The 25,139-nt window shown below is 44.2% G+C and overlaps 1 protein-coding gene across 4 annotated transcripts in view; it reads left to right on the forward strand.

The window, feature by feature from the left end:
- ralgapa1 (Ral GTPase activating protein catalytic subunit alpha 1) overlaps window positions 1-25,139 on the forward strand; it is a 94,816-nt gene that overhangs the window by 46,392 nt on the left and 23,285 nt on the right. For all 4 annotated transcript variants that reach the window (XR_005995369.2, XM_041848003.2, XM_041848001.2 and 1 more), the window contains exons 27-37: window positions 1,588-1,713; window positions 2,432-2,490; window positions 4,591-4,699; window positions 6,456-6,566; window positions 9,716-9,784; window positions 9,964-10,098; window positions 10,717-10,900; window positions 12,356-13,388; window positions 18,040-18,111; window positions 18,239-18,362; window positions 18,576-18,731. Coding sequence is in view for 3 of the 4 variants with exons in the window: in XM_041848003.2 (XP_041703937.2) it covers window positions 1,588-1,713; window positions 2,432-2,490; window positions 4,591-4,699; window positions 6,456-6,566; window positions 9,716-9,784; window positions 9,964-10,098; window positions 10,717-10,900; window positions 12,356-13,388; window positions 18,040-18,111; window positions 18,239-18,362; window positions 18,576-18,731 (2,178 nt within the window). In the remaining variant the exon portion in view is untranslated. The remainder of the gene's footprint in view (window positions 1-1,587; window positions 1,714-2,431; window positions 2,491-4,590; window positions 4,700-6,455; window positions 6,567-9,715; window positions 9,785-9,963; window positions 10,099-10,716; window positions 10,901-12,355; window positions 13,389-18,039; window positions 18,112-18,238; window positions 18,363-18,575; window positions 18,732-25,139) is intronic.

The raw sequence follows: 25,139 nt of genomic DNA on the forward strand, positions 1-25,139 counted from the left end.
GTGTAAAGCTTGCTGCCATTGGACTCTGGAGCAGTGGAAACTCATTTTCTTGAGTGATGAATCACGCTTCACTATCTGGCAGGCCGACTGACGAATCTGGATTTGGCGGATGCCAGGAGAACGCTTCCTGCCTGAATGCATAGTGCCAACTGTAAAGTTTTGTGGAGGAGGAATAATGGTCTGGGGCTGTTTTTCATGGTTCGGCTAGGCCCCTTAGTTCCACTGAAGGGAAATCTTAACGCTACAGCGTACAATGACATTCTAGACGATTCTGTGCTTCCAACTTTGTGGCAACAGTTTGGGGAAGGCCCTTACCTGTTTCAACCATGACCTCAATCCCATCTAACACCTTTGGGATGAATTGGAACGCTGACTCCGAGCCAGGCAAAATTGCCCAACATCAGTGCCCGACCTCACTAATGCTCTTGTGGCTGAATGAAAGCAAGTCCCCGCCGCAATGTTCCAACATCTAGTGGAAAGCCTTCCCAGAAGTCTTTATTTCTCAACTGGTAATTGAAGCGTGCTTCTCATTCAAGTGCATAGACAACCGTAGGCAGGCTTCAGCATGTCACACACTGCTTTGCAATGAGCTGGAGGCAGTATGCATTTTGAAAACATACTTGTTTGAAACCTGAATGTTTTTTGCTTCAAATTATGAGGCATGTATCTTGTTTCAAAGTAGCCTAGCCAAAATCCGACTATAGAAAAGTGGAGGCAATTATTTTATAAAGACTTCCGTAAGCCATTAACACCGGTAGCCTATTTCTCTCATGTTCTATTGGTTTTCAAAGGCACAATCCAAGTCATATTAGCAACCCATAGATTTCCACTTGGTCTAAATTTCGAATTGATATTTGAATATCTCACATCAAACCGCGCACATGTTCAGTGTGCTTTTGACAACTGTGTTTTCCTGCTAATTACATTATAGAATAAACATTCACGCCTAGCCTACTGACTTGTGCACATTGCTGCGATTATAATATGAAGAAATAATAGTTTATCAACATTTTAAGCTAAAAGTTCTGTTGCATCCGACTCATTGCTTTTTAAATATTTGTTTGATGTAGCCTAGGCCTACTGGTTGTATGAATTTGGGATCTATCGTCCCACAACTGTCCCAGAGTCTGTTCAGAATAAGCTGTTTCTTTCTCGCACAGAACGACATCCTGTCCAATAGAATAGGTAAACTTTTCTACTATGGGGATAGTAGATTGACATAGGCTAGTGATGAAATCTGACTGGGATTTGAAATATAAAATGGTCTGAGAATAACAATATTGGCAGGCCAGGCATAGCCAATATGATGTGATAATGTATTAGGCCTACTGCCCAAACCTCATTCCTACAGAACTGTTTTTATTAGGTTAATGTTACATTTTTTAAAGTCCATATGAAAAATAAAAATCTGCTTTTTGACTGCGAAAGTGATCTTGACTCAGAAAATGTTGGTGACCACTGCTGTACACACGTTTGAATGCACCACACTACACTGACCCCCAGTACAGTTCAATAGTCTGTTTCAACACTGTCATCTTCTCTGTGTTTGCACCCCCGTCCGTCCGTCCGTCCATCCTTCTCTGTCAGGCCCCGCGGGTTGAGGCTCAGATCCTGCTGGGTTCTCTGGTGTGTTTCCCTAACCTGTATGAGGAGCTGCCCGCCCTGCACCCCACCACCGCTGACGTGGTCATGACCAAGTTCAGAGACGTCAAGGTAACTATCCTCATGTGGGGTGGTTGCTTAACTCTGTCTTCAACCTGCTTTACTCTGTTACTTCAACCTGTAGGAACCGGTTCCAGAGAAGTGGTCATTTTGTATGATTTTACCAGATGGTCAGAGAGGGGTATATTGGAAAGTGTGTCAAAGGGCAGTGGGAGTTGAGATTATTACCCATACTGACACCGGCATTAATGTACTGGAGGTGGCAGCATTAACCACTAGATCACTAGTAACCGTTAGACCACCTAAGCCACATACTGTTTGATGTTGTATCAAACGCACATTAAACCCAATTACCTTTTTTATTTCTATCCCTGTGGTACTGAGGGAGCAGCAGCGCTAGCCTAGCTAACTCTCTAATGGGTGATTAGCTATGCCACAGGCGCCCATTCACGGGACATTGTTGTTATTGTGCCGCTTTTGGTTGATTGCTGGTTAAAGAGCTAATTCCATGCATGAGAGCGTTTCATATTTGGACAGAGAATTTTACACGATGGCATCTGATAGCCTGGGTCTGGCTGTGAATGACAAAGCACTGGTTAATTCAGCCAATAGGGAGTCTGTTTTGTCTGTATGTGTCGTCTGGGTGTGCGTCCGTGTTTTCAGCAGACCTACATATTTTGCAGGAGCCCGGTTGTTAATTGGAGAATAAAACAGGCTGATTCGTACATTCATCCGTCTATTGATTGATTGACTCAGTTCTCTGTTTTAGGAACACATCATCAAACACATCCTGAGTTCAGCCAGAGATGAGCCTTCAGCCCCAGCCAGGTATTTTTCTCGCATCTCGAGGCCTTGAATTAAACGACAATAAACATTTACAGACTACACTGACATAGATATACGAAAAACATACATAGACATTTGTTAGGTAGATTACTAGCATATGAGAGTAAGCAGTCTTTGTCTCTCTGACCTGAGGAAGACATCTGCCTAGCAGATTAATGTAATAATAATGATGATAATGGTAGTGGCAGACAATAGGCCATGAGAGCTGGGGTTTTGGAGGGCAAAATAATAATGTCTTGTCATCCATACTATAACCTAGCCAGACATACAGATTAAGCCAAGTGTCATCTGAAGTAATCCACTGACTGTAGGCTTATGGGGGAGTGGGGAGTAGTGTACTCCCCTTGCCACCCTCTGTGTCTCAAATGGAACCCTATTCTCTATATAGTGCACTACTTTTGACCAGAGCCCTATGGGCCCTGTTAAAAATTCAATTTTTTTGTCCATTAAAATAACATAAAATTGATCAGAAATACAGTATAGACATAGTTAATGTTGTAAATGGCTATTGTAGCTAGAAACTGCAGATTTTTAATGGAATATCTACATAGGCATACAGAGGCCCATTATCAGCAACCATCAGTCCTGTGTTCCAATGGCACGTTGTTTGCTAATCCAAGTTTATCATTTTAAAAGGCTAATTGATCATTAGAAAACCCTTTTGCAATTATGTTAGCACAGCTGAAAACTGTTGTGCTGATTAAAGAAGCAATAAAACTGGCCTTCTTGAGCCTAGTTGAGTATCTGGAGCATCAGCAATTTTGGGTTTGATTACATGCTCAAAATGGCCAGAAACAAATAACTTTCTTCTTAAACTCGTCAGTCTATTCTTGTTCTGAGAAATGAAGGCTATTCCGCTCTGTACTACTCCCTTCACAGAACAGCGCAAACTGGCTCTAACCAGAATAGAAAGGATGGGAGGCCACGGTGCACAACTGAGCAAGAGGACAAATACATTAGTGTCTAGTTTGAGAAACAGACTCCTCACAGGTCCTCAACTGGCAGCTTCATTAAATAGTACCCGCAAAACACCAGTCTCAACGTCAACAGTGAAGAGGCGACTCCGGGATGCTGACGCTCTAGGCAGAGTTGCAAAGAAAAATACATATCTCAGACTGGCCAATAAAAACAAAAGAGTAAAATGGGCATTCTGATATATGGCTTTTTCTTTGCAACTCTGCCTAGAAGGTTAGCATCCCGGAGTCGCCTCTTCACTGTTGACGTTGAGACTGGTGTTTTGCGGGTACTATTTAATGAAGCTGCCAGTTGAGGACCTGTGAGGAGTCTGTTTCTCAAACTAGACACTAATGTATTTGTCCTCTTGCTCAGTTGTGCACCGGGGCCTCCCACTCCTCTTTCTATTCTGGTTAGAGCCAGTTTGCGCTGTTCTGTGAAGGGAGTAGCACACAGTGTTGTACGAGATCTTCAGTTTCCTGGCAATTTCTCGCATGGAATAGCCTTCATTTCTCAGAACAAGAATAGACTGACGAGTTTCAGAAGAAAGTTATTTGTTTGGAACACAGGACTGGTTGCTGATAATGGGCCTCTGTATGCCTATGTAGATATTCCATAAAAAAATCTGCAGTTTCTAGCTACAATAGCCATTTTCAGCATTAACAATGTCTACACTGTATTTCTGATCAATTTGATGTTATTTTAATGGACAAAAAAATTGCTTTTCTTTAGAAAACAAGGACATTTCTAAGTGACCCCAAACTTTTGAACGGTAGTGTATGTAAATGTGATATTTCAGGTTTTTATTTTTCATAAATGTTGCAAACATTTCTAAAAACCTGTTTTTGCTTTGACATTATGGTATATTGTGTATAGATTGATGAGGGGGGGAAAAAACAATTTAATCCATTTTAGAATAAGGCTGTAACGTAACAAAGTGGAAAATGTCAAGGGGTCTGAATACTTTCCAAATGCACTGTTTGTATGTGTTCATGTTGGTTTATTGGTTACCAACTTTAACATGTGACGTTATTTATAATGGGTTAAGATGTCTGTTAAACAAAAAACAGCCCAATTGAAAATTAATGGGAGTTGTGTTGTGTCCCCCCCCACCCCTCCCCCCGTCAGGTGTGTGGCCCTGTGCAGTCTGGGTATCTGGCTGTGTGAGGAGTTGGTCCACGGCACCCAACACCCTCAGATCAAAGAAGCCCTCAACGTCGTCTGTGTCACTCTGAAGGTAGCTATATATAATATGCCACTTACTTAGCAGATGCTTTTGTCTAAAGTGACTAATAGTTCAGTGAGTGAGTGCATACATTTCTAGTATGTGATTGCTGCGGGAATTGAACCCATAACCTTGGTGCTATTGGCATCATTGGAGTCATCTGCCATGCACATTGACTTGAAATTTGAAATGTGTTGCCTTGCCTTCATCCCTTGCCATGGGAAGTGTACTGTTGCAGTCCCTGGTTAGCAGTAGCGCAGCAGTCTCTCCCTGTGGCCTTCCCTGGTCTGTGTGGTGTTTACTGGCACAGTTAGTTTCAGCCTGCCTGCCTGGAGAGAGAGAGAGCGATGGGCTGCACTGAGTAGCCAGAAGAAGCTTACTGACAGTACCGACTGGTCTGCTCTGGCCCCCCCACCCACCTCACACACACCACCCAACTCCAACCCAGCTAAATCTGGCCTGACTGTCAACATGTTTGGCTTCTCCACTGCTCTCCACTCTGCTCAGACAGAAGGCGAAGGCTAATCCAGTGAAGAATGCATGCTCCACCGACCTCAAGGAATTATTATATTTCTGTCGTCTGAAATGAGGGTGCTCGCCAAATGGCCCCCCTTCTCTCCCTCCTCCTCTCCATACTGTTATCCAATCAAATGGGATGGCTGGTGATCCGGCCCATTGTTTTGTGTGGGCATTGGCACTGCTGCTCTGGAGAAGCACTCTGCACTCTTCCTGAGCCAGGGTCACAATGAGAAGAAGAGGAGGGGGGTTGTCTCCCTGAGCCCCTCACACACTCACAATGACTTTCTCAATTGTCTAAAAGGTCAGTCCTCTCTTCACCTCCTTTATTGCAAGGATCTGAAATAAATAACTGACCAGGTTGAAAGCCTGTCACCTTTTCACCTATGAAGTATTTTCCAATCGGTGCAGATGAAGGGGAGGAGATTTTTAAGCAGTTAAGATGGAGCCAGAAGGAGGAGCAGGAGACAGGAGGATTGCCTCTCCCTGAGCCCCTGCAGCCTACACCCTCACAATGGGAGGAGAAGGATGGTCGAGCCCCCCACCCTCCCTCACAATGCGTTTATGGGCCTCTTCCAGTCAGCAGAATTAGGCTCATCCACATCTTAATCCTGATCACAGATCAAGACCGTCTCTGACACAGTGTGCTGTTTTTCTCCTGTCAGCTTGGCTCTACACCAGGGATGGGCAACTTTGATGGGGGTGGGGGCCATAAAATCTGAACTCATCATGAGGGGCCGCAGTGGCTCACGGGTCTGCGTACCCACATCCATACCCACACATGCAGTCAGACCCCTAGCCTTTTGGGGGCCCTATGTGTGTGGGGGCAGTTTTAAAGCAAGTTTGCTGCAATTCTACCATTTTGCCATGGAGCGGAGAGAAGATTTAGCAATGTTATAACTAATTTCATGCAATTCTACTAATTATGCCATAAGCTGGAGAGAAATGTTTTCAGTTTTTAATATGATATCTGAGTGAGTGACTAACAAAATAAATGGGCGCCCCCCCCGGTCACTAAATCAACCATGATTACTACAAATTTAAATTTAGCTGGCTAGACTAATTTACCAATTTACAAAATGTTAGCTAACATGGGCTTATTAAGTGACTGTCATTGACTGATAAAACAAGCGATAAATTGCTGATGCACAACCAAACGGGCCGCCTGTTGCCCATCCCTGCGCTACACTACATCTGCTGAGAGTAGTCAGTGTGTGTTCATGTCTGCATGTTTTTCTGTTTTGTTTTTCAGTTTCCAAATAAAACTGTTGCGCTGGTGGCCTCCGACATTCTGCACCTGCTCATAAACTATGTCGATGACCTTCAGAAATTCCCGCCAGACACTCCAAAGAAAATAGTTCAGGTAAATTTGCGTCTCCATTTTATTTATGTAATAAGGTACAGTACCAGTCAAAAGTTTGGACACACCTACTCATTCCAATAATAGTGAAGAAATCAAAACTATTAAATAACACGTATGGAATCATGTATTTTATATTTGAGATTCTTCAAATAGACACCCTTTGCCTTGATGACAGCTTTGCACACTCTTGGCATTCTCTCAACCAGCTTCATGAGGTAGTCACCTGGAATGAATTTCAATTAACAGTGTGCCTTGTTAATCTGTGGAATTTATTTCCTTCTTAATGCGTTTGAGCCAATCAGTTGTGTTGTGACAAGGTAAGGAGGTATACAGAAGATAGCCGTATTTGGTAAAAGACCAAGTCCATATTATGGCAAGAACAGCTCAAATAAGCAAAGAGAAACGACAGTCCATCATTTCTTTAAGACATGAAGGTCAGTCAATCTGGAAAATTTCAAGAACTTTGAAAGTTTCTTCAAGTGCAGTCGCAAAAACCATCAAACGCTATGATGAAACTGGACCGCCACAGGAAAGGAAGACCCAGAGTTACCTCTGCTGCTGAGGATAAGTTCATTAGAGTTAACTGCACCTCAGATTGCAGCCCAAATAAATGCTTCAGGGAGTTCAAGTAACCGACACATCTCGACATCAACTGTTCAGAAGAGACTGCATGTATCAGGCCTTCATGGTCGAATTTCTGCAAAGAAACCTACTAAAGGACACCAATAAGAAGAAGAGGCTTGCTTGGGCCAAGAAACACGAGCAATGGACATTAGACCGGTGGAAATCTGTCTTTTGGTCTGATGAGTCCAAATTTGAGATTTTTGGTTCCAACCGGCGTGTCTTTGTGAGACGCAGAGTAGGTGAACGGATGATCTCCGCATGTGTGGTTCCCATTGTGAAGCATGGAGGAGGAGGTGTGATGGTGTGGGGGTACTTTGCTGGTGATACTGTCTGATTTATTTAGAATTCAAGGCACACTTAACCAGCATGGCTACCACAGCATTCTGCAGCGATACGCCATCCCATCTGGTTTGCGATTAGTGGTACTACCTCCAGGCTGTGTAAGGGCTATTTGACCAAGAAGGAGAGTGATGGAGTGCTGCATCAGATGACCTGGCCTCCACAATCACCCGACGCCAATCCAATTGAGATGGCTTGTGATGAGTTGGACCGCAGAGTGAAGGAAAAGCAGCCAACAAGTGCTCAGCATACAGTGAGGGGAAAAAAGTATTTGATCCCCTGCTGATTTTGTACGTTTGCCCACTGACATGATCAGTCTATAATTTTAATGGTAGGTTTATTTGAACAGTGAGAGACAGAATAACAACAACAAAATCCAGAAAAACGCATGTCAAAATTTTTATAAATTGATTTGCATTTTAATGAGGGAAATAAGTATTTGACCCCTCTGCAAAACATGACTTAGTACTTGGTGGCAAAACCCTTGTTGGCAATCACAGAGGTCAGACGTTTCTTGTAGTCGGCCACCAGGTTTGCACACATCTTAGGAGGGATTTTGTTCCACTCCTCTTTGCAGATCTTCTCCAAGTCATTAAGGTTTCGAGGCTGACGTTTGGCAACTCGAACCTTCAGCTCCCACCACATATTTTCTATGGGATTAAGGTCTGGAGACTGGCTAGGCCACTCCAGGACCTTAATGTGCTTCTTCTTGAGCCACTCCTTTGTTGCCTTGGCCGTGTGTTTTGGGTCATTGTCATGCTGGAATACCCATCCACAACCCATTTTCAATGCCCTGGCTGAGGGAGGGAGGTTCTCACTCAAGATTTGACGGTACATGGCCCCGTCCATCGTCCCTTTGATGCGGTGAAGTTGTCCTGTCCCCTTAGCAGAAAAACACCCCCAAAGCATAATGTTTCCACCTCCATGTTTGACGGTGGGCATGGTGTTCTTGGGGTCATAGGCAGCATTCCTCCTCCTCCAAACACGCGAGTTGAGTTGATGCCAAAGAGCTTGATTTTGGTCTCATCTGACCACAACACTTTCACCCAGTTCTCCTCTGAATCACTCAGATGTTAATTGCAAACTTCAGACGGCCCTGTATATGTGCAGGATTTCAGTCCTTCACGGCGTAGTGTGTTACCAATTGTTTTCTTGGTGACTATGGTCCCAGCTGCCTTGAGATCATTGACAAGATCCTCCCGTGTAGTTCTGGGCTGATTCCTCATCGTTCTCATGATCATTGCAACTCCACGAGGTGAGATCTTGCATGGAGCCCCAGGCCGAGGGAGATTGACAGTTCTTTTGTGTTTCTTCCATTTGTAAATAATTGCACCAACTGTTGTCACCTTCTCACCAAACTGCTTGGCGATGGTCTTGTAGCCCATTCCAGCCTTGTGTAGGTCTACAATCTTGTCCCTGACATCCTTGGAGAGCTCTTTGGTCTTGGCCATGGTGGAGAGTTTGGAATCTGATTGATTGCTTCTGTGGACAGGTGTCTTTTATACAGGTAACAAACTGAGATTAGGAGAACTCCCTTTAAGCGTGTGCTCCTAATCTCAGCTCGTTACCTGTATAAAAGACACCTGGGAGCCAGAAATCTTTCTGATTGAGAGGGGGTCAAATACTTATTTCCCTCATTAAAATGCAAATCAATTTATAAAAATTTTGACATGCGTTTTTCTGGATTTTTTTGTTATTCTGTCTCTCACTGTTCAAATAAACCTACCATTAAAATTATAGACTGATCATTTCTTTGTCAGTGGGCAAACGTACAAAATCAGCAGGGGATCAAATACTTTTTTCCCTCACTGTATGTGGGAACTCCTTCAAGACTGTTGGAAAAGCATTCCACATTAAGCTGATTGAGAGAATGCCAAGAGTGTGCAAAGCTGTCATCCAGGCAAAGGGTGGCTATTTGAAGAATCTCAAATATAAAATATATTTTGATTTGTTGAACACTTTTTGGGTTACTACATGATTCCATATGTGTTATTTCATAGTTTTGATGTCTTCACTATTATTCTACAATGTAGAAAATAGTAAAAATAAAGAAAATCCTTGAATGAGTAGGTGTGTCCAAACTTTTGACTGGTACTATATGTAAATTATTCCTGGAGCTTTTGAAGAGTAGCCTTTTTCATTATAAAACAATACTATGTATCTTTTTGCTTTCAATTTTGTTTCAGATCCTCATAGCGACCATAACTCACCTACTCCCCACTACAGAATCTTCCCCTCATGAACTGGACAAGAGGGTATGTCACCTCACCTCATACACAGCTCTCCTAGTTAAATGGAGACCTATTAATAATAATAATAATAATAATGTTTTTTGCAGAAGTACAATTTAGTTGTTTTCATGATGAGCCAGTATTTTGTTCTCTGCTTTATTGATTAAATCAAACTGTATTTGTTGTGGCCTGTCTGTCACTAGTTGGTGGTGTCTCTGCTGTTGTGCCTGCTGGACTGGGTGATGGCTCTGCCTCCAAAGACTCTGCTGCAGCCTGTCCAATCACTCAGCCCTGACAAGGACATGCCAGACAAGTCTGTCCTCAGCTGTATCTATAAGGTATGCCCAATCCCAAATGGAACCCTTGCCCATACTTTCTAAATGATCTTTCTGTAGTAGCGTTGTGAATTGATTGACTTCAAGACAATATTTAATGCCGACGTATCCGTTTTTACTTGTACATATGCTAGCAGGGATCTCTGGTTAGCATTGACGCAGCATACCGTGGAGTGCCGAACCCAACCCATGTAGTAGCACTTCTTTGTGTTTAGGGTTCTTTCATTTACTAATGGAGCTATTAGCGGTGGGTTTCTGTGGCAGGGTGTCTGTCTATCTGTCTCTCTTTTAAGTCATTAATGGTGGACCAGTTCAGGACTGCTTCGTTACACCTTTAATACAGACTGGGGGGCCTCCTTCCTAATGCATGCCACAGCTGGCACTGAGTGCACCCAGAATCACTCACTCCTCAATAGTCAGTACTCAATCACAGCATTCTCTCTTCCCATTACCACCGTTTCTCTGTCTCCATGGAAACACACTGCGACGGATTGGCAGATAATTTAATTACTTTCTCTCTGTTTCTTTCTTTCTCTCTCTATAGAAAACTACTGTAGTGTTAATTGATTGATTTCTTTGGGCTTTCTCCGCTCTCCCATATCTCCCCTTCTCTATCCCCAGGTGCTGCATGGCTGTGTGTATGGGGCCCAGAACTTCAACAGCCCCAGGTATTTCCCCATGAACCTGTCAGACCTGACTAGTCCTGACTACGACCCCTTCCTGCTGCTGGAGAGTCTGAAGGAGCCAGAGCCCCTCCACTCCCCTGACTCAGAACGCTCCTCCAAATTACAGCCTGTCACCAAGGGTAAGAACACATCACCCATGTTTACTACCTCTTCTCCTGCTTTTCTTCTGCTACTTCTCCTTTTCAAAGACACTTTGTAATCTCTACCTATCCTACTCTTTCATGTTTTTTGAGAGTCTCCAGAGTCTATATAACCTTGTGGATATTCAGAAGCCCCTTTTAGAAACATATTGGTTGCACTTTACACTATAGAGTAACTATAACCGTGTTATTACCATTATTCCAATGCAAACATTTTTGTTGTTGCCCCACTGAAATAATACCAACAATCAGAGGAGGAGAGGGAAAATGGATGAGCTGAGTCCAGTCAGTGTGGCAGCTCTGCTCTGCCTCAGGTCTGGCCTAGCCCAGATATGTCTGTAGCCTTCATCATCATGGTGTCTAATGGAGGGTACCACTATATCAGTGCTAGGTGTGGCCTGGCTTGTTAAAGGTAGCAGTGCTAAGGACTGAATGTGATGTGAATGCAGCTAGGTTCCTCTGTGTCCTGACTCCTGTGTTAGATTCAGAGCAGCAGGGGGTCTCTGTACCTGGGCACCTGCAGCTTTTTCCATCAGGAGAAAATGACTAATCATTGGAGCACTTTGTGAGGCATGCTTCTTTCCTTCCAAAGTTGTTAGCAACTAACTGTCTTTCTCTCCGGTCCTCTATCTATCTATTTATTTGTTAATTTCATTCCTTTTCTTTTGGGGTGTCAGAGGATGGATGCATGGATGGATGGCAGGAGGGAAGGGAAACGTTACCTTTTATTTAACCCTTATTTATACAGGTTTGCCTCATTGAGATAAAAATCGCTTTTGCAAGAGAGACCTGTACCTAAAAGGGCCCCTTCGATTTTGTTGGAGAGAAACCTGTCTTCGTGTCCTGTCAATAGTTGCATTCTTTTTCCCTGTAATGGCTCGCTCAGGGTTTGTGCAGCTCTGTGTGACTGTAATTATGCTTATTGGAAAGGGATAGCTGCTAGCACACGGAGTGTGATGGCATTGGCTTGTTCTCTGTATGGTGCCACACAGAAATACAAAGAGATTCTCAGTTGGAGCCATTGAGGTATCTAGTGTTCTAACTGGAAGCTAGCATTCTACTACACAGACCCTGCTTTCTTCATCATACCCTTAATGCTCTTTGATTGGCTAGATTCCACAGACTTGAGTCCTCTCCCTCATCCCCCTACGCTCTGTTGGAGATCTACTCTGACACTACAAATACCTGGTCCCACTGGGAAGAGCTGATACCTACATGTTATTGACTGACTGGCTGACTGGCTGACTGGCTGACTGGCTGGCTGGCTGGCTGGCTGGCTGACTTCTCTTTTTCAATCTCTTCTCTGTTTATTGACACTGGCCTTGAGAAATGTCAACATTAAACCGATTCCAATATATACCCCTGTTCTTCTTTTAGAGCTCTTTCTCTCTTTATCTCCTTATTCTTTCTCGTGTTCTTCCTCTCTCCCTGTAGTGCGGAGCCGTATCCAGCACGGTCTGATCTCCATCGCAGCCAGGACAGTCATCACCCACCTCGTCAACCACCTTGGCCACTACCCCATGTCTGGAGGCCCTGCCACCTTGACCAGCCATGTCTGTGAGAACATGGACAACCCCTACAGCGAGAGCCCTGATCTGGCCCCAGAGCTCTTCGACGGGCCCAACCTACAGTTCTTTGTTCTGAACGGTACCACCCTCCTGTCCTGTCTCCAGATCCGAGCTGAGGACGGTGTGCCCGGAGGGGGGATGTCTGCAGGCCTCACCACCACCAGCGCCTGTGTGAGGGTTATTGTTAGGGATATCTCCGGCAAACACTCGTGGGACTCGGCTGTACTGTATGGCCCGCCTCACTGTGGCGTTCCTAATCAGTCCCTGCACCTCTACAGTAGCAGACCTACAGAGAGCATGACAAAGAGAACAAATACAGATGGGGAGAAGGAGAAGAACCGAGCAGGGGAGCTTGGAGAGCGGGAAGAGGAGGAGAGGGAAGATGGGGCCACGCTGGAAGGTGAAGAGGAGGTGGTGGTGGTGCTGGGAGAGGATGAGCTGGGAGAGGAGGAGCAGGGGGAGGCTGTGGAGGAGGGAGGAGAGGAAGACGAGGGGGATGAGGAAGAGGAGGAAGGTGCCTTGGAGCTGATGGCCCCGCTGGCCAAGCGTGTCTGTCGGGAGGCGGTTCCGTCCTGGGACTCCCTTCGAGAAGATGACGTTCTAGATGAGATGCTGCAGTACCTGGGCTACTCCAGCCCCGAGTGTCTGCAGCGTGCCGGAGCCCCCCTTAACATCCCCGCCCCGCCCCCTGTCTGCGTCTCAGAGAAGCAGGAGAACGATGTGATCAACGCCATCCTGAAGCAGTGTGCTGAGGAGAGGGACTTTGCACTGCACAAGGGGAATGGGCTGAATATGAGGGCCGTGGAGCAGGGGGAGCCGGGGCCCCAGAGGCCTCAGTCAGCCTTCTACTACTGCAGGCTGCTACTCAACATCCTGGGCATGAACTCCTGGGAGAAGAGGTGAGAGAGAGAGAGAGAGAGAGAGAGAGAGAGAGAGAGAGAGAGAGAGAGCGAGAGACCCACCACACCACAAACTAGGGTCCTGTTCAGTGGGGCAAGAAGCAGGAGAAAATGTTTTGAAACTGAATGAAACGGCGAGGTACTATCTTAACTTAAAAATGCAAATTTTCAGTTTCCATTTCAGACAGTTTCAAAAAGTTTTGCTACAGTGTGCCCTACTGAACACAACCAAAATCATAGTTTACAGTTGATTTGAAGTTTTTATAACAAAATAGCTTTATTCTGCAGGTATTAGTTTAGAGTACTGGGACATTTGATGACAATGTTTTAGAGATCCAGTAGATTCATGGATGGGTATGTGATGATTTAACTTTAGCTTGTCGGCTTTGGCTTGTTTTCCTAGCTTGTTCTAGTTACTGTGCTAAATTCAGATAGTGGGAAAATGCGTTCTGTGTCACTGCTACCGCCAGCCTTGTTTGTCTCTCAGCCCGTCAGATTTAGTATAATCAGCTCAGACTAGATAGTCTCTCTCTCTCTCTCTCTCTCTCTTTGTCTCTGTTTATCTCTCGCTCTCTCTGTGTCTGTCTCTCTCTCTTTGTTTCTCTCTCTATAATCTCATCCACCTCATTATCACCACACTTCACTTATATTACTTTACTTAGATTAATTTCCGAAGCAGCTATTTCTGATGGCTTTTCTCATTGCATTGATGTCTTTGAAGTATTATCTCATTGTATTACTAGAGATGGATGCTGGGTCTTTATTGATGAGAACTAATTGGGATAAATGGAAACCGCGCATCACATCGAGCCCTAATGGCCTTGTTCAGTGAACACATGTTTTCTCCATCCATCTATCCAGGAGCAGTGATGGACATAAAAAATAGCCCCTTCCATTCATTTCTCCCATTCATTACTCGTCACAAAATATATCTTTAACAGGTTTATGTGTTTGATGAAGGGGAGAGGGGGGTTATATGAGTGTGAGGGGAGTTATATGACTGTGAGGGGGGTTATATGACTGTGAGGGGGGTTATATGAGTGTGAGGGGGGTTATATGAGTGTGAGGGGGGTTATATGAAAGATATCTTATCAGTGGAATGGAGGGACAGGCACTAGAACATACATGTATTAGCCTACTCACATCATACAAAGGGAGAATAAAAGGACACACAGACTTAAAATCCCTGCCTCTCTCTCTCTCCTTTTTTAAAATACAAATCGAAACCTTTATTAAATCACGATTTAAGTGAAAAAGAATGCATCACTCTCCTTCTCCTGGCATTCAGTGTTTCCCCTTGGATTGTTTTTAACAGCGGTGGCAAAGTTAGCGTAGTGGGCGTGGCCAATTGCGCGGTCTCCAACCAAAGATTTTACAGGCCCTCCTCTTGGCCGCTGATATTTTTGCTATTTTAAAGCTAATTTCCTGCAATTCAACAACAAATAAATAATGGGGCAGAGAGGGAATTTGCAGTTTTCAAGCTACTTTCCTGCAATTCTACAATTCTTTCCATGAGTGGCTCAAGCTTTATAACATTTTTTGAATTCTAAACGCTTTTCAGACAGCCAGCGGAATATCGCAGCGAGTACCCCGCCTAGTACACCACTTGTCCCTTTAGTCAAAGCGGCTAGTGCCTTCACACACGAGGGTGACAGCCGCCGGTGACCATAGCAACAAAACAAACAAACATTATCGACATACAAAAAAATTATCGCTATAAAACCATAAGCATGCATAAAAATGTATTTACATGCAACAGAAATTATTTTTGTTAAACGTGACTCTAAACTGATTGTGTGGGCAAGTGAGCTGGTTCTGCTGTTGGACATACGTGCTGACGTATCCCCACGCAGGCTACGTTTTCTACTGTGATTGGTCAACAACGACAGCACTGCTTGAATAATAGAGCAGAATCCTATTTTCTCCGCCTCGGCCAGGAGCACCACTGACCGCTCCACCTGGATAGAATTTTGCCCCCGCCTAGGCTTCATTGAAAATGAATGGGCCAGCCTTTCCGCCGCGCGCTGTCTGTCAGCTCATTTAGACTCTGACTGCCTAGTTTTTATTGGTGATTGTTAGTTCTCAAAGATGATCTTATAAAAAATATAGCTTCTTTATCTTTTCTACATACAGTGAGGGGAAAAAAGTATTTGATCCCCTGCTGATTTTCTACGTTTGCCCACTGACAAATTATCAGTCTATAATTTTAATGGTACGTTTATTTGAACAGTGAGAGACAGAATAACAACAAAATATTCCAGAAAAACGCATTTCAAAAATGTTATAAATTGATTTGCATTTTAATGAGGGAAATAAGTATTTGACCCCTCTCAATCAGAAAGATTTCTGGCTCCCAGGTGTCTTTTATACAGGTAACGAGCTGAGATTAGGAGAACACGCTTAAAGGGAGTGCTCCTAATCTCAGTTTGTTACCTGTATAAAAGACACCTGTCCACAGAAGCAATCAATCAATCAGATTCCAAACTCTCCACCATGGCCAAGACCAAAGAGCTCTCCAAGGATGGCAGGGACAAGATTGTAGACCTACACAATGCTGGAATGAGCTACAAGACCATCGCCAAGCAGCTTGGTGAGAAGGTGACAACAGTTGGTGCGATTATTCGCAAATAGAAGAAACGCAAAATAACTGTCAATCTCCCTCGGCCTGGGGCTCCATGCAAGATCTCACCTCGTGGAGTTGCAATGATCATGAGAACGGTGAGGAATCAGCCCAGAACTACACGGGAGGATCTTGTCAATGATCTCAAGGCAGCTGGGATCATAGTCACCAAGAAAACAATTGGTAACACACTACGCCATGAAGGACTGAAATCCTGCAGCGCCCGCAAGGTTCCCCTGCTCAAGAAAGCACATATACAGGCCCGTCTGAAGTTTGCCAATGAACATCTGAATGATTCAGAGGAGAACTGGGTGAAAGTGTTGTGGTCAGTTGAGACCAAAATTGAGCTCTTTGGCATCAACTCAACTCGCCGTGTTTGGAGGAGGAGGAATGCTGCCTATGACCCCAAGAACACCATCCCCACCGTCAAACATGGAGGTGGAAACATTATGCTTTGGGGGTGTTTTTCTGCTAAGGGGACAAGACAACTTCACCACATCAAAGGGAGGATGGACGGGGCCATGTACCGTCAAATCTTGGGTGAGAACCTCCTTCCCTCAGCCAGGGCATTGAAAATGGGTCGTGGATGGGTATTCCAGCATGACAATGACCCAAAACACACAGCCAAGGCAACAAAGGAGTGGCTCAAGAAGAAGCACATTAAGGTCCTGGAGTGGCCTAGCCAGTCTCCAGACCTTAATCCCATAGAAAATCTGTGGAGGGAGCTGAAGGTTCGAGTTGCCAAACGTCAGCCTCAACCTTAATGACTTGGAGAAGATCTGCAAAGAGGAGTGTGTGCAAACCTGGTGGCCAACTACAAGAAACGTCTGACCTCTGTGATTGCCAACAAGGGTTTTGCCACCAAGTACTAAGTCATGTTTTGCAGAGGGGTCAAATACTTATTTCCCTCATTAAAATGCAAATTAATTAATAACATTTTGACATGCGTTTTTCTGGATTTTTTTGTTGTTATTCTGTCTCTCACTGTTCAAATAACCTACCATTAAAATTATAGACTGATCATGTCTTTATCAGTGGGCAAACATACAAAATCAGCAGGGGATCAAATACTTTTTTTCCTCACTGTACTTTATATCTGGTTTTAGTCGTTTAAGTTTACACCCAGTCCTTGGCCATAACTGCCATTTACTTACAGACATTATTTTTGTGTGTGGGGGGGCGTGCAAGCAGGCACTGCGTAATATCGGCCATTCATGCTGTTCCCGCTTGCCGCCTCTGAAATGGCTCACATTCAATGGAGAAAATGAAGACCATTACATTGTAACAAGCTAATAAAGAGGCCCGTACTCAAAGGATGGGAGGAGGAAAAACACCACGAAACAAAGTCATTTTATGAAAGTAGTCGTGGCTTTTACACCCCCCACTTGAGGACCTCTCACCTACAATGAGCTGCTAATGTTATCTCCAGATGGGAGAACATAATGCACCATTTTAAAAGCTCCATATCTAATGTTGCGACGCCGGTAACTAAAATCTAAGCTTATTGATTTCTGAGGATCATCTGTCCATTGCGTGCTATAAAGTAGCAGGGTAGTTGTGTTTTTAGCTCAATCTTGTGAGTGATGATTTTGGGGGGGGGTTCTCCCCAGAGTTACTGCCACCACTGCATGCCATCTTGTTTGGCTGTGGTTTACTCGATTGGTCTGATTTTCCAGGAAATACTGTGACAAAAACAAAGAGGTGGCCAATTAGGAGTGTGGGCCTGTTAATGATGGAGAGGTAGTCTGTGGAGGGAGAGGTCTGGGGGCTAGTCAGTGAATATCTGTGGACTATAGCCCTAATCACCTGATCACCGTCTGCCTGTAGGGAGTGAGGATGCTGGGCCTTGTTGTTGTGACTAGAATAGATACATTATTGTCCATACTCTGTGTGTTGTTGCAGTCAAGCTTGATAATCCTTTAGAACCTATGCCAAGACCTCTGTGTTGTAAATATAATCTGTAGTCTATGTAGAATCTATGCCACAATTCTTTATGCCAATGGCATATACACTTGTTGTTTTCTGTCATAGGAGCAACTTCCATCTCCTGAAGAAGAACGAGAAGCTGCTTAGAGAGCTGAAGAACCTCGACTCCAGGCAGTGGTAAGTTAGTGTTTCTCTTTCAGACTGAAAAAGTGACTGTTTTACTTTTAGGGAACAACAAAAATGTGTACTTATCTTTCTCTTGTTGTTCATCATCTTTTCTCCCAATCCCCCTCTTTTCCTCTAGTCGAGAGACTCACAAGATAGCCGTGTTTTACGTGGCGGAGGGGCAAGAGGACAAGCACTCTATCCTGTCTAACACCAGTGGTAGTCAGGCCTACGAGGACTTTGTCTCTGGGCTGGGCTGGGAGGTAAGACAGACCCCGGCTCTCTGCACTACAACCTTTCAGTATCTCTGTATATAAGCCTTATATTAGTCATTAATAGTGAGTTATTGTTGAGTTATGTTAATATTACGTTCTATTGTTTTCTGCCTCTTGGAGTGACTTTGAGAAGTGGATGGTTAGGGTTAATGTATGGTTGTGTCCAGTGCTGATGGTCCTTTGTGTGTTTGTGTATTCCAGGTGAATCTGACCAGTCACTGCGGCTTCATGGGAGGTCTTCAGAGGAATAAGAGCACAGGTCTGACCACGCCTTACTTCGCCACCTCTACCGTCGAGGTCATGTTCCACGTCTCCACACGCATGCCCCCCGACTCCGACGACTCACTCACTAAAAAGGTCTGTTATGTTGTTGCAGGAAATGTGAAAAAAGTCATGTCTGACTGCAACCCTGTTATATTCTCTTATAGAGATGCACACAATCTGTCTGTCCCTCTCACTCCCTTTTCATCCATTCAGCAGGGGGTGGGATATTCTGTGTTGCCGCCTTAGATGACCACTGCTCCCCTGCAGAGCGATATACCCAATGTCTGCTCTGTGTCTCTTACACAGACATCACTCTGTAGTGCTTGTCTGTACCACCCGACTCCTACAATGCGGAACAAAAAGACACTGAGTCTCCGACGGAGCTGTTCATAGTCCACTGCTAACCATTATATGACCAGCTCTCAGGTGGGAGAGAGCTGTTTTTGTGTGAACTTGAGCCCCACAGAGAAACATGCCATGTTTTGCTACAGAAGAGTAGAGAGAATGTGATCCTTCCAGCAACAGGAGAAATAGGGGAGAAACAATATTCTCACCTTAAATGGTTATCTTAATCCCCTCTCTCATGTCCTCATGAAGCCCTTTCTCCTTCCATCTATCCTCATATCCCTTCTTTACCTCGCTCATCTGATTATTCCTCCTCTCTCTTTCCCTTTGGAACACGCCAGCATCTCTCGCTCTCTTTCCCCCTACCTCACTGTCACTTTTGCCTCAGAGACATCACCTCTCTCCCTTGTTTTTGTCCTCTTCTACGAATGTCCGTCTCCATTGGTATTATTTTTCAGCAGGCAGAAATGGTATAAGTGCGCAGAGGGCATTAGCTGTAATGAGTTTGGCTGTGAGGCCGGCCCGTGATACAGCCTGTAGCCATAGATGGCCACAGCGATGCAGGATGAACAATGAAGTATCATTAGAGCTGTCCCCTCACTTCCCCTAGCATTCGTCTTCAACAGTGGCAATACACACAGCCCTGGCCAGACGCTAAGGTGCTGCTAATAAGAACAACAGACTCATTAATGAATGCAGACCGACAGGAGGGGAATATTGAAATGGGCTGTGTGTGTGTATGTTTTGGAAGGAACCTAGTTTGACCTGAGAAGAACGTTCATGGGGGGTGTTCTAATTGGATTACAGCGATGGCCAATAATACACACACGCATAGCTGCAGTTTTTTCATATTGAGTATAGTAGAGGATTGGGATTGTACCAGAGGAACATTGTGGTGTCTAATGACCTGTAATAAGGAGTCGGATCGTTAGCTGTGAGTTTTAATTTCCTTCCCCTTGTTCTGCAGCGTGTTGGATGAGAGGTTTAGAGAGAGGAGGAGGGGTGTCTTTTATCTCAGTCTGATTTGAGGGGTTGAATAAAGAGCTGAAACACCGCTGATGGCTTGCTTGCTGTGAGCACTGTCTGGTTCCTCACTCACACTGCTGATGATGTGAACTAACATGCATCCAATTCAGCAGATATGCCACTAAAATGAAAGAAAATTCTAACCACCGTAGTTCACATAAGAGCCTCCCATTTCATTGCTCAAATCACTAATTCAACCCTCCAGCCCCCCAAAACGCCTGTCTGTCTTCATGTACTGCACCAGTCCTCACCGCTCTACTCATAATTCATTGCAGCAATTTAGGTCTGTATGTATGGCAGCAAAACGATGTTTGTACACTGCATGGTCAAAAGTATGTGGACACCCCTTCAATTAGTGGATTAGTCTATTTCAGACACACCTGTTGCTGACAGGTGTATAAAATCGAGCACAATGCCATGCAATCTCCATAGACAAACAGTGGCAGTACAGTGGCCCGTACTGAAGAGCTCAGTGACTTTCAACGTGGCACCGTCATAGGATGCCACCTTTCCAACAAATCAAATGTCTGCCCTGCTAGAGCTGCCCAGGTCAACTGTAAGTGCTTTTATTGTGAAGTGGAAACGTTTAAGAGCAACAACGGCTCAACCGCGAAGTGGTAGGCCACACAAGCTCACAGAACGGGACCGCCGAGTGCTGAAGCGTGGTAGCAACACTCAAGCAACGTCAGCACAAGAACTGTTTGTCAGGAGCTTCATGAAATGGGTTTCTAACCTCAACCCCATCGAAACACCTTTGGGATTAATTGGAACGCCGACTGCGAGCCAGGCCTAATCGGCCAACATCAGTGCCCGACCTCACTAATGCTCTTGTGGCTGAATGAAGCAAGTCCCCGCAGAATGAATGAATGAAATTTTGTTTTCGTGTCAAATCGCCATTTGAAAACCCAACCCTTATGGGATGTTTTGACACATATAAACAAACATTACAATAATTCACTGTGGTAATTCAATTATAATTCTTCTTCCGGTGTTCTCTGCATTGCGCATCGCATAAAAAACTGTAAGGTAAAAGTCAATACATAATAGTAAATAAGCTTATCCAAACAATAATTATATCCCTAGAGCAGTAAAATAAATACAGTTGGAGTCATTAAAACTTGTTTTTCAACCACTCCACAAATTTCTTGTTAACAAACTATAGTTTTGGCAAGTCGGTTAGGACATCTACTTTGTGCATGACACAAGTAATTTTTCCAACAATTGTTTACAGACAGATTATTTCATTTATAATTCACTGTATCACAATTCCAGTGGGTCAGAAGTTTACATACACTAAGTTGACTGTGCCTTTTAAACAGCTTGGAAATTTCCAGAAAATGAATTCATGGCTTTAGAAGCTTCTGATGAAGGCCTACCTTCAAACGCATTGCCTCTTTGCTTGACATCATGGGAAAATCAAAAGAAATCAGCCAAGACCTCAGAAAAAAAATTGTAGACCTCCACAAGTCTGGTTCATCCTTGGGAGCAATTTCCAAACGCCTGAAGGTACCACGTTCATCTGTACAAACAATAGTACGCAAGTATAAACACCATGTGACCACGCAGCCGTCATACCGCTCAGGAAGGAGATGCGTTCTGTCTCCTAGAGATGAACGTACTTTAGTGCGAAAAGTGCAAATCAATCCCAGAACAACAGCAAAAGGACCTTGTGAAGATGCTGGAGGAAACCGGTACAAAAATATCTATATCCACAGTAAAACAAGTCCTATATCGACATAACCTGAAAGGCCGCTCAACAAGGAAGAAGCCACTGCTCCAAAACTACCATAAAAAAGCCAGACTACGGTTTGCAACTGCACATGGGGACAAGATCGTACTTTTTGGATAAATGTCCTCTGGTCTGATGAAACAAAAACAGAACTGTTTGGCCATAATGACCATCGTTATGTTTGGAGGAAAAAGGGGGATGCTTGCAAGCCGAAGCACACCATTCCAACCGTGAAGCACGGGGGTGGCAGCATCATGCTGTGGGGGTACTTTGCTGCAGGAGGGACTGGTGCACTTCACAAAATAGATGACATCATGAGGAAGGAAGATTATGTAAATATATTGAAGCAACATCTCAAGACATCAGTCAGGAAGTTAAAGCTTGGTCGCAAATTGGTCTTCCAAATGGACAATGACCCCAAGCATACTTCCAAAGTTGTGGCAAAATGGCTTATGGACAACAAAGTCAAGGTATTGGAGTGGCCATCACAAAGCCCTGACCTCAATCCTATAGAACATTTGTGGGCAGAACTGAACAAGCGTGTGCGAGCAAGGAGGCCTACAAACCTGACTCAGTTACACCAGCTCTGTCAGGAGGAATGGGCCAAAATTCACCCAACTTATTGTGGGAAGCTTGTGGAAGGCTACCTGAAATGTTTGACCCAAGTTAAACAATTTAAAGGCAATGCTACCAAATACTAATTGAGTGTATGTAAACTTCTGACCCACTGGGAATTTGAGAATGAAATAAATCATTCTCTCTACTATTATTCTGACATTTCACATTCTTAAAATAAAGTGGTGATCCTAACTGACCTAAGACAGGGACGATTTACTAGGATTAAATGTCAGGAATTGTGAAAAACTGTATTTGGCTAAGGTGTATGTAAACTTCCGTCTTCAACTGTACGTACATACATACACTACCGGTCAAAAGTTTTAGAACACCTACTCATTCAATGGCCAAGTCCATATTATCGCAAGAACAGCTCAAATAAGCAAAGAGAAACGACAGTCCATCATTACTTTAAGACATGAAGGTCAGTCAATACGGAACATTTCAAGAACTTTGAAAGTTTCTTCAAGTGCAGTCACAAAAGCCATCAAGCTCTATGATGAAACTGGCTCTCATGAGGACCACCACAGGAATGGATGACCCAGAGTTACCTCTGCTGCAGAGGATAAGTTCATTAGAGTTACCAGCTTCAGAAATTGTAGCCCAAATAAATGCTTCAGAGTTCAAGTAACCAACACATCTCAACATCAACTGTTCAGAAGAAACTCTGTGAATCAGGCCTTCATGGTCAAATTGCTGCAAAGAAACCACTTCTAAAGGACACCAATAAGAAGAAGAGACTTGCTTGGGCCAAGAAACACGATTAATGGACATTAGACCAGTGGAAATGTGTCCTTTGGTCTGGAATCCAAATGTGAGATTTTTGGTTCCAACCGCCGTGTCTTTGTGAGACGCGGTGTGGGTGAACGGATGATCTCTGCATGTGTATTTCCTACCGTAAAGCATGGAGGATGAGGAGGTGTTATGGTGTGGGGGTGCTTTGCTGGTGACACCGTCTGTGATTTATTTAGAATTCAAGGCACACTTAACCAGCATGGCTACAACCGCATTCTACAGCGATACGCCATTCCATCTTGTTTGGGCTTAGTGGGACTATCATTTGATTTTCAACAGACAATGACCCACACACCTCCAGGCTGTGTAAGGGCTATTTTACCAAGAAGGAGAGTGATGGAGTGCTGCTTCAGATGACCTGGCCTCCACGATCCCCCGACTGAACCAAATTGAGATGTTTTGGGATGAGTTGGACCGCAGAGTGAAGGAAAAGCAGCCAACAAGTGCTCAGCATATGTGGGAACTCCTTCAAGAGTGTTGTAAAAGCATTCCAGGTGAAGCTGGTTAAGAGAATGCCAAGAGTTTGCAAAGCTGTCATCAAGGCAAAGGGTGACTATTTGAAGATTCTCAAATATAAAATACAAATAAACATTTCTGACATTAAAAAAAAGAATCTGTGACCAATATAGCCACCCTTCTTTTCAATAAGTCATAAGCCTTCCATACATGGAGTCTGTCAGTTTCTTGATCTGTTGACGATCAACTTTTTTTGCAGCAGCAACCACAGCCTCCCAGACACTGGTCAGAGAGGTGTACTGTTTTCCTTCACTGTAAATCGACCGTTTAAGGGACCACAAGTTCTCAGTAGGGTTTAGATCAGGTGAGGAAGGGGGCCATGTACAGTGGGGAAAAAAAGTATTTAGTCAGCCACCAATTGTGCAAGTTCTCCCACTTAAAAAGATGAGAGAGGCCTGTAATTTTCATCATAGGTACACGTCAACTATGACAGACAAATTGAGAAAAAAAATCCAGAAAATCACATTGTAGGATTTTTAATGAATTTATTTGCAAATTATGGTGGAAAATAAGTATTTGGTCACCTACAAACAAGCAAGATTTCTGGCTCTCACAGACCTGTAACTTCTTCTTTAAGAGGCTCCTCTGTCCTCCACTCGTTACCTGTATTAATGGCACCTGTTTGAACTTGTTATCAGTATAAAAGACACCTGTCCACAACCTCAAACAGTCACACTCCAAACTCCACTATGGCCAAGACCAAAGAGCTGTCAAAGGACACCAGAAACAAAATTGTAGACCTGCACCAGGCTGGGAAGACTGAATCTGCAATAGGTAAGCAGCTTGGTTTGAAGAAATCAACTGTGGGAGCAATTATTAGGAAATGGAAGACATACAAGACCACTGATAATCTCCCTCGATCTGGGGCTCCACGCAAGATCTCACCCCGTGGGGTCAAAATGATCACAAGAACGGTGAGCAAAAATCCCAGAACCACACGGGGGGACCTAGTGAATGACCTGCAGAGAGCTGGGACCAAAGTAACAAAGCCTACCATCAGTAACGCACTACGCTGCCAGGGACTCAAATCCTGCAGTGCCTGATGTGTCCCCCTGCTTAAGCCAGTACATGTCCAGGCCCGTCTGAAGTTTGCTAGAGTGCATTTGGATGATCCAGAAGAGGATTGGGAGAATGTCATATGGTCAGATGAAACCAAAATATAACTTTTTGGTAAAAACTCAACTCGTCGTGTTTGGAGGACAAAGAATGCTGAGTTGCATCCAAAGAACACCATACCTACTGTGAAGCATGGGGGTGGAAACATCATGCTTTGGGGCTGTTTTTCAGCAAAGGGACCAGGACGACTGATCCGTGTAAAGGAAATAATGAATGGGGCCATGTATCGTGAGATTTTGAGTGAAAACCTCCTTCCATCAGCAAGGGCATTGAAGATGAAACGTGGCTGGGTCTTTCAGCATGACAATGATCCCAAACACACCGCCCGGGCAACGAAGGAGTGGCTTCGTAAGAAGCAT

The sequence above is a fragment of the Coregonus clupeaformis genome, chromosome 25 (assembly GCF_020615455.1).
Source record: "Coregonus clupeaformis isolate EN_2021a chromosome 25, ASM2061545v1, whole genome shotgun sequence".
NCBI lineage: Eukaryota > Metazoa > Chordata > Actinopteri > Salmoniformes > Salmonidae > Coregonus > Coregonus clupeaformis.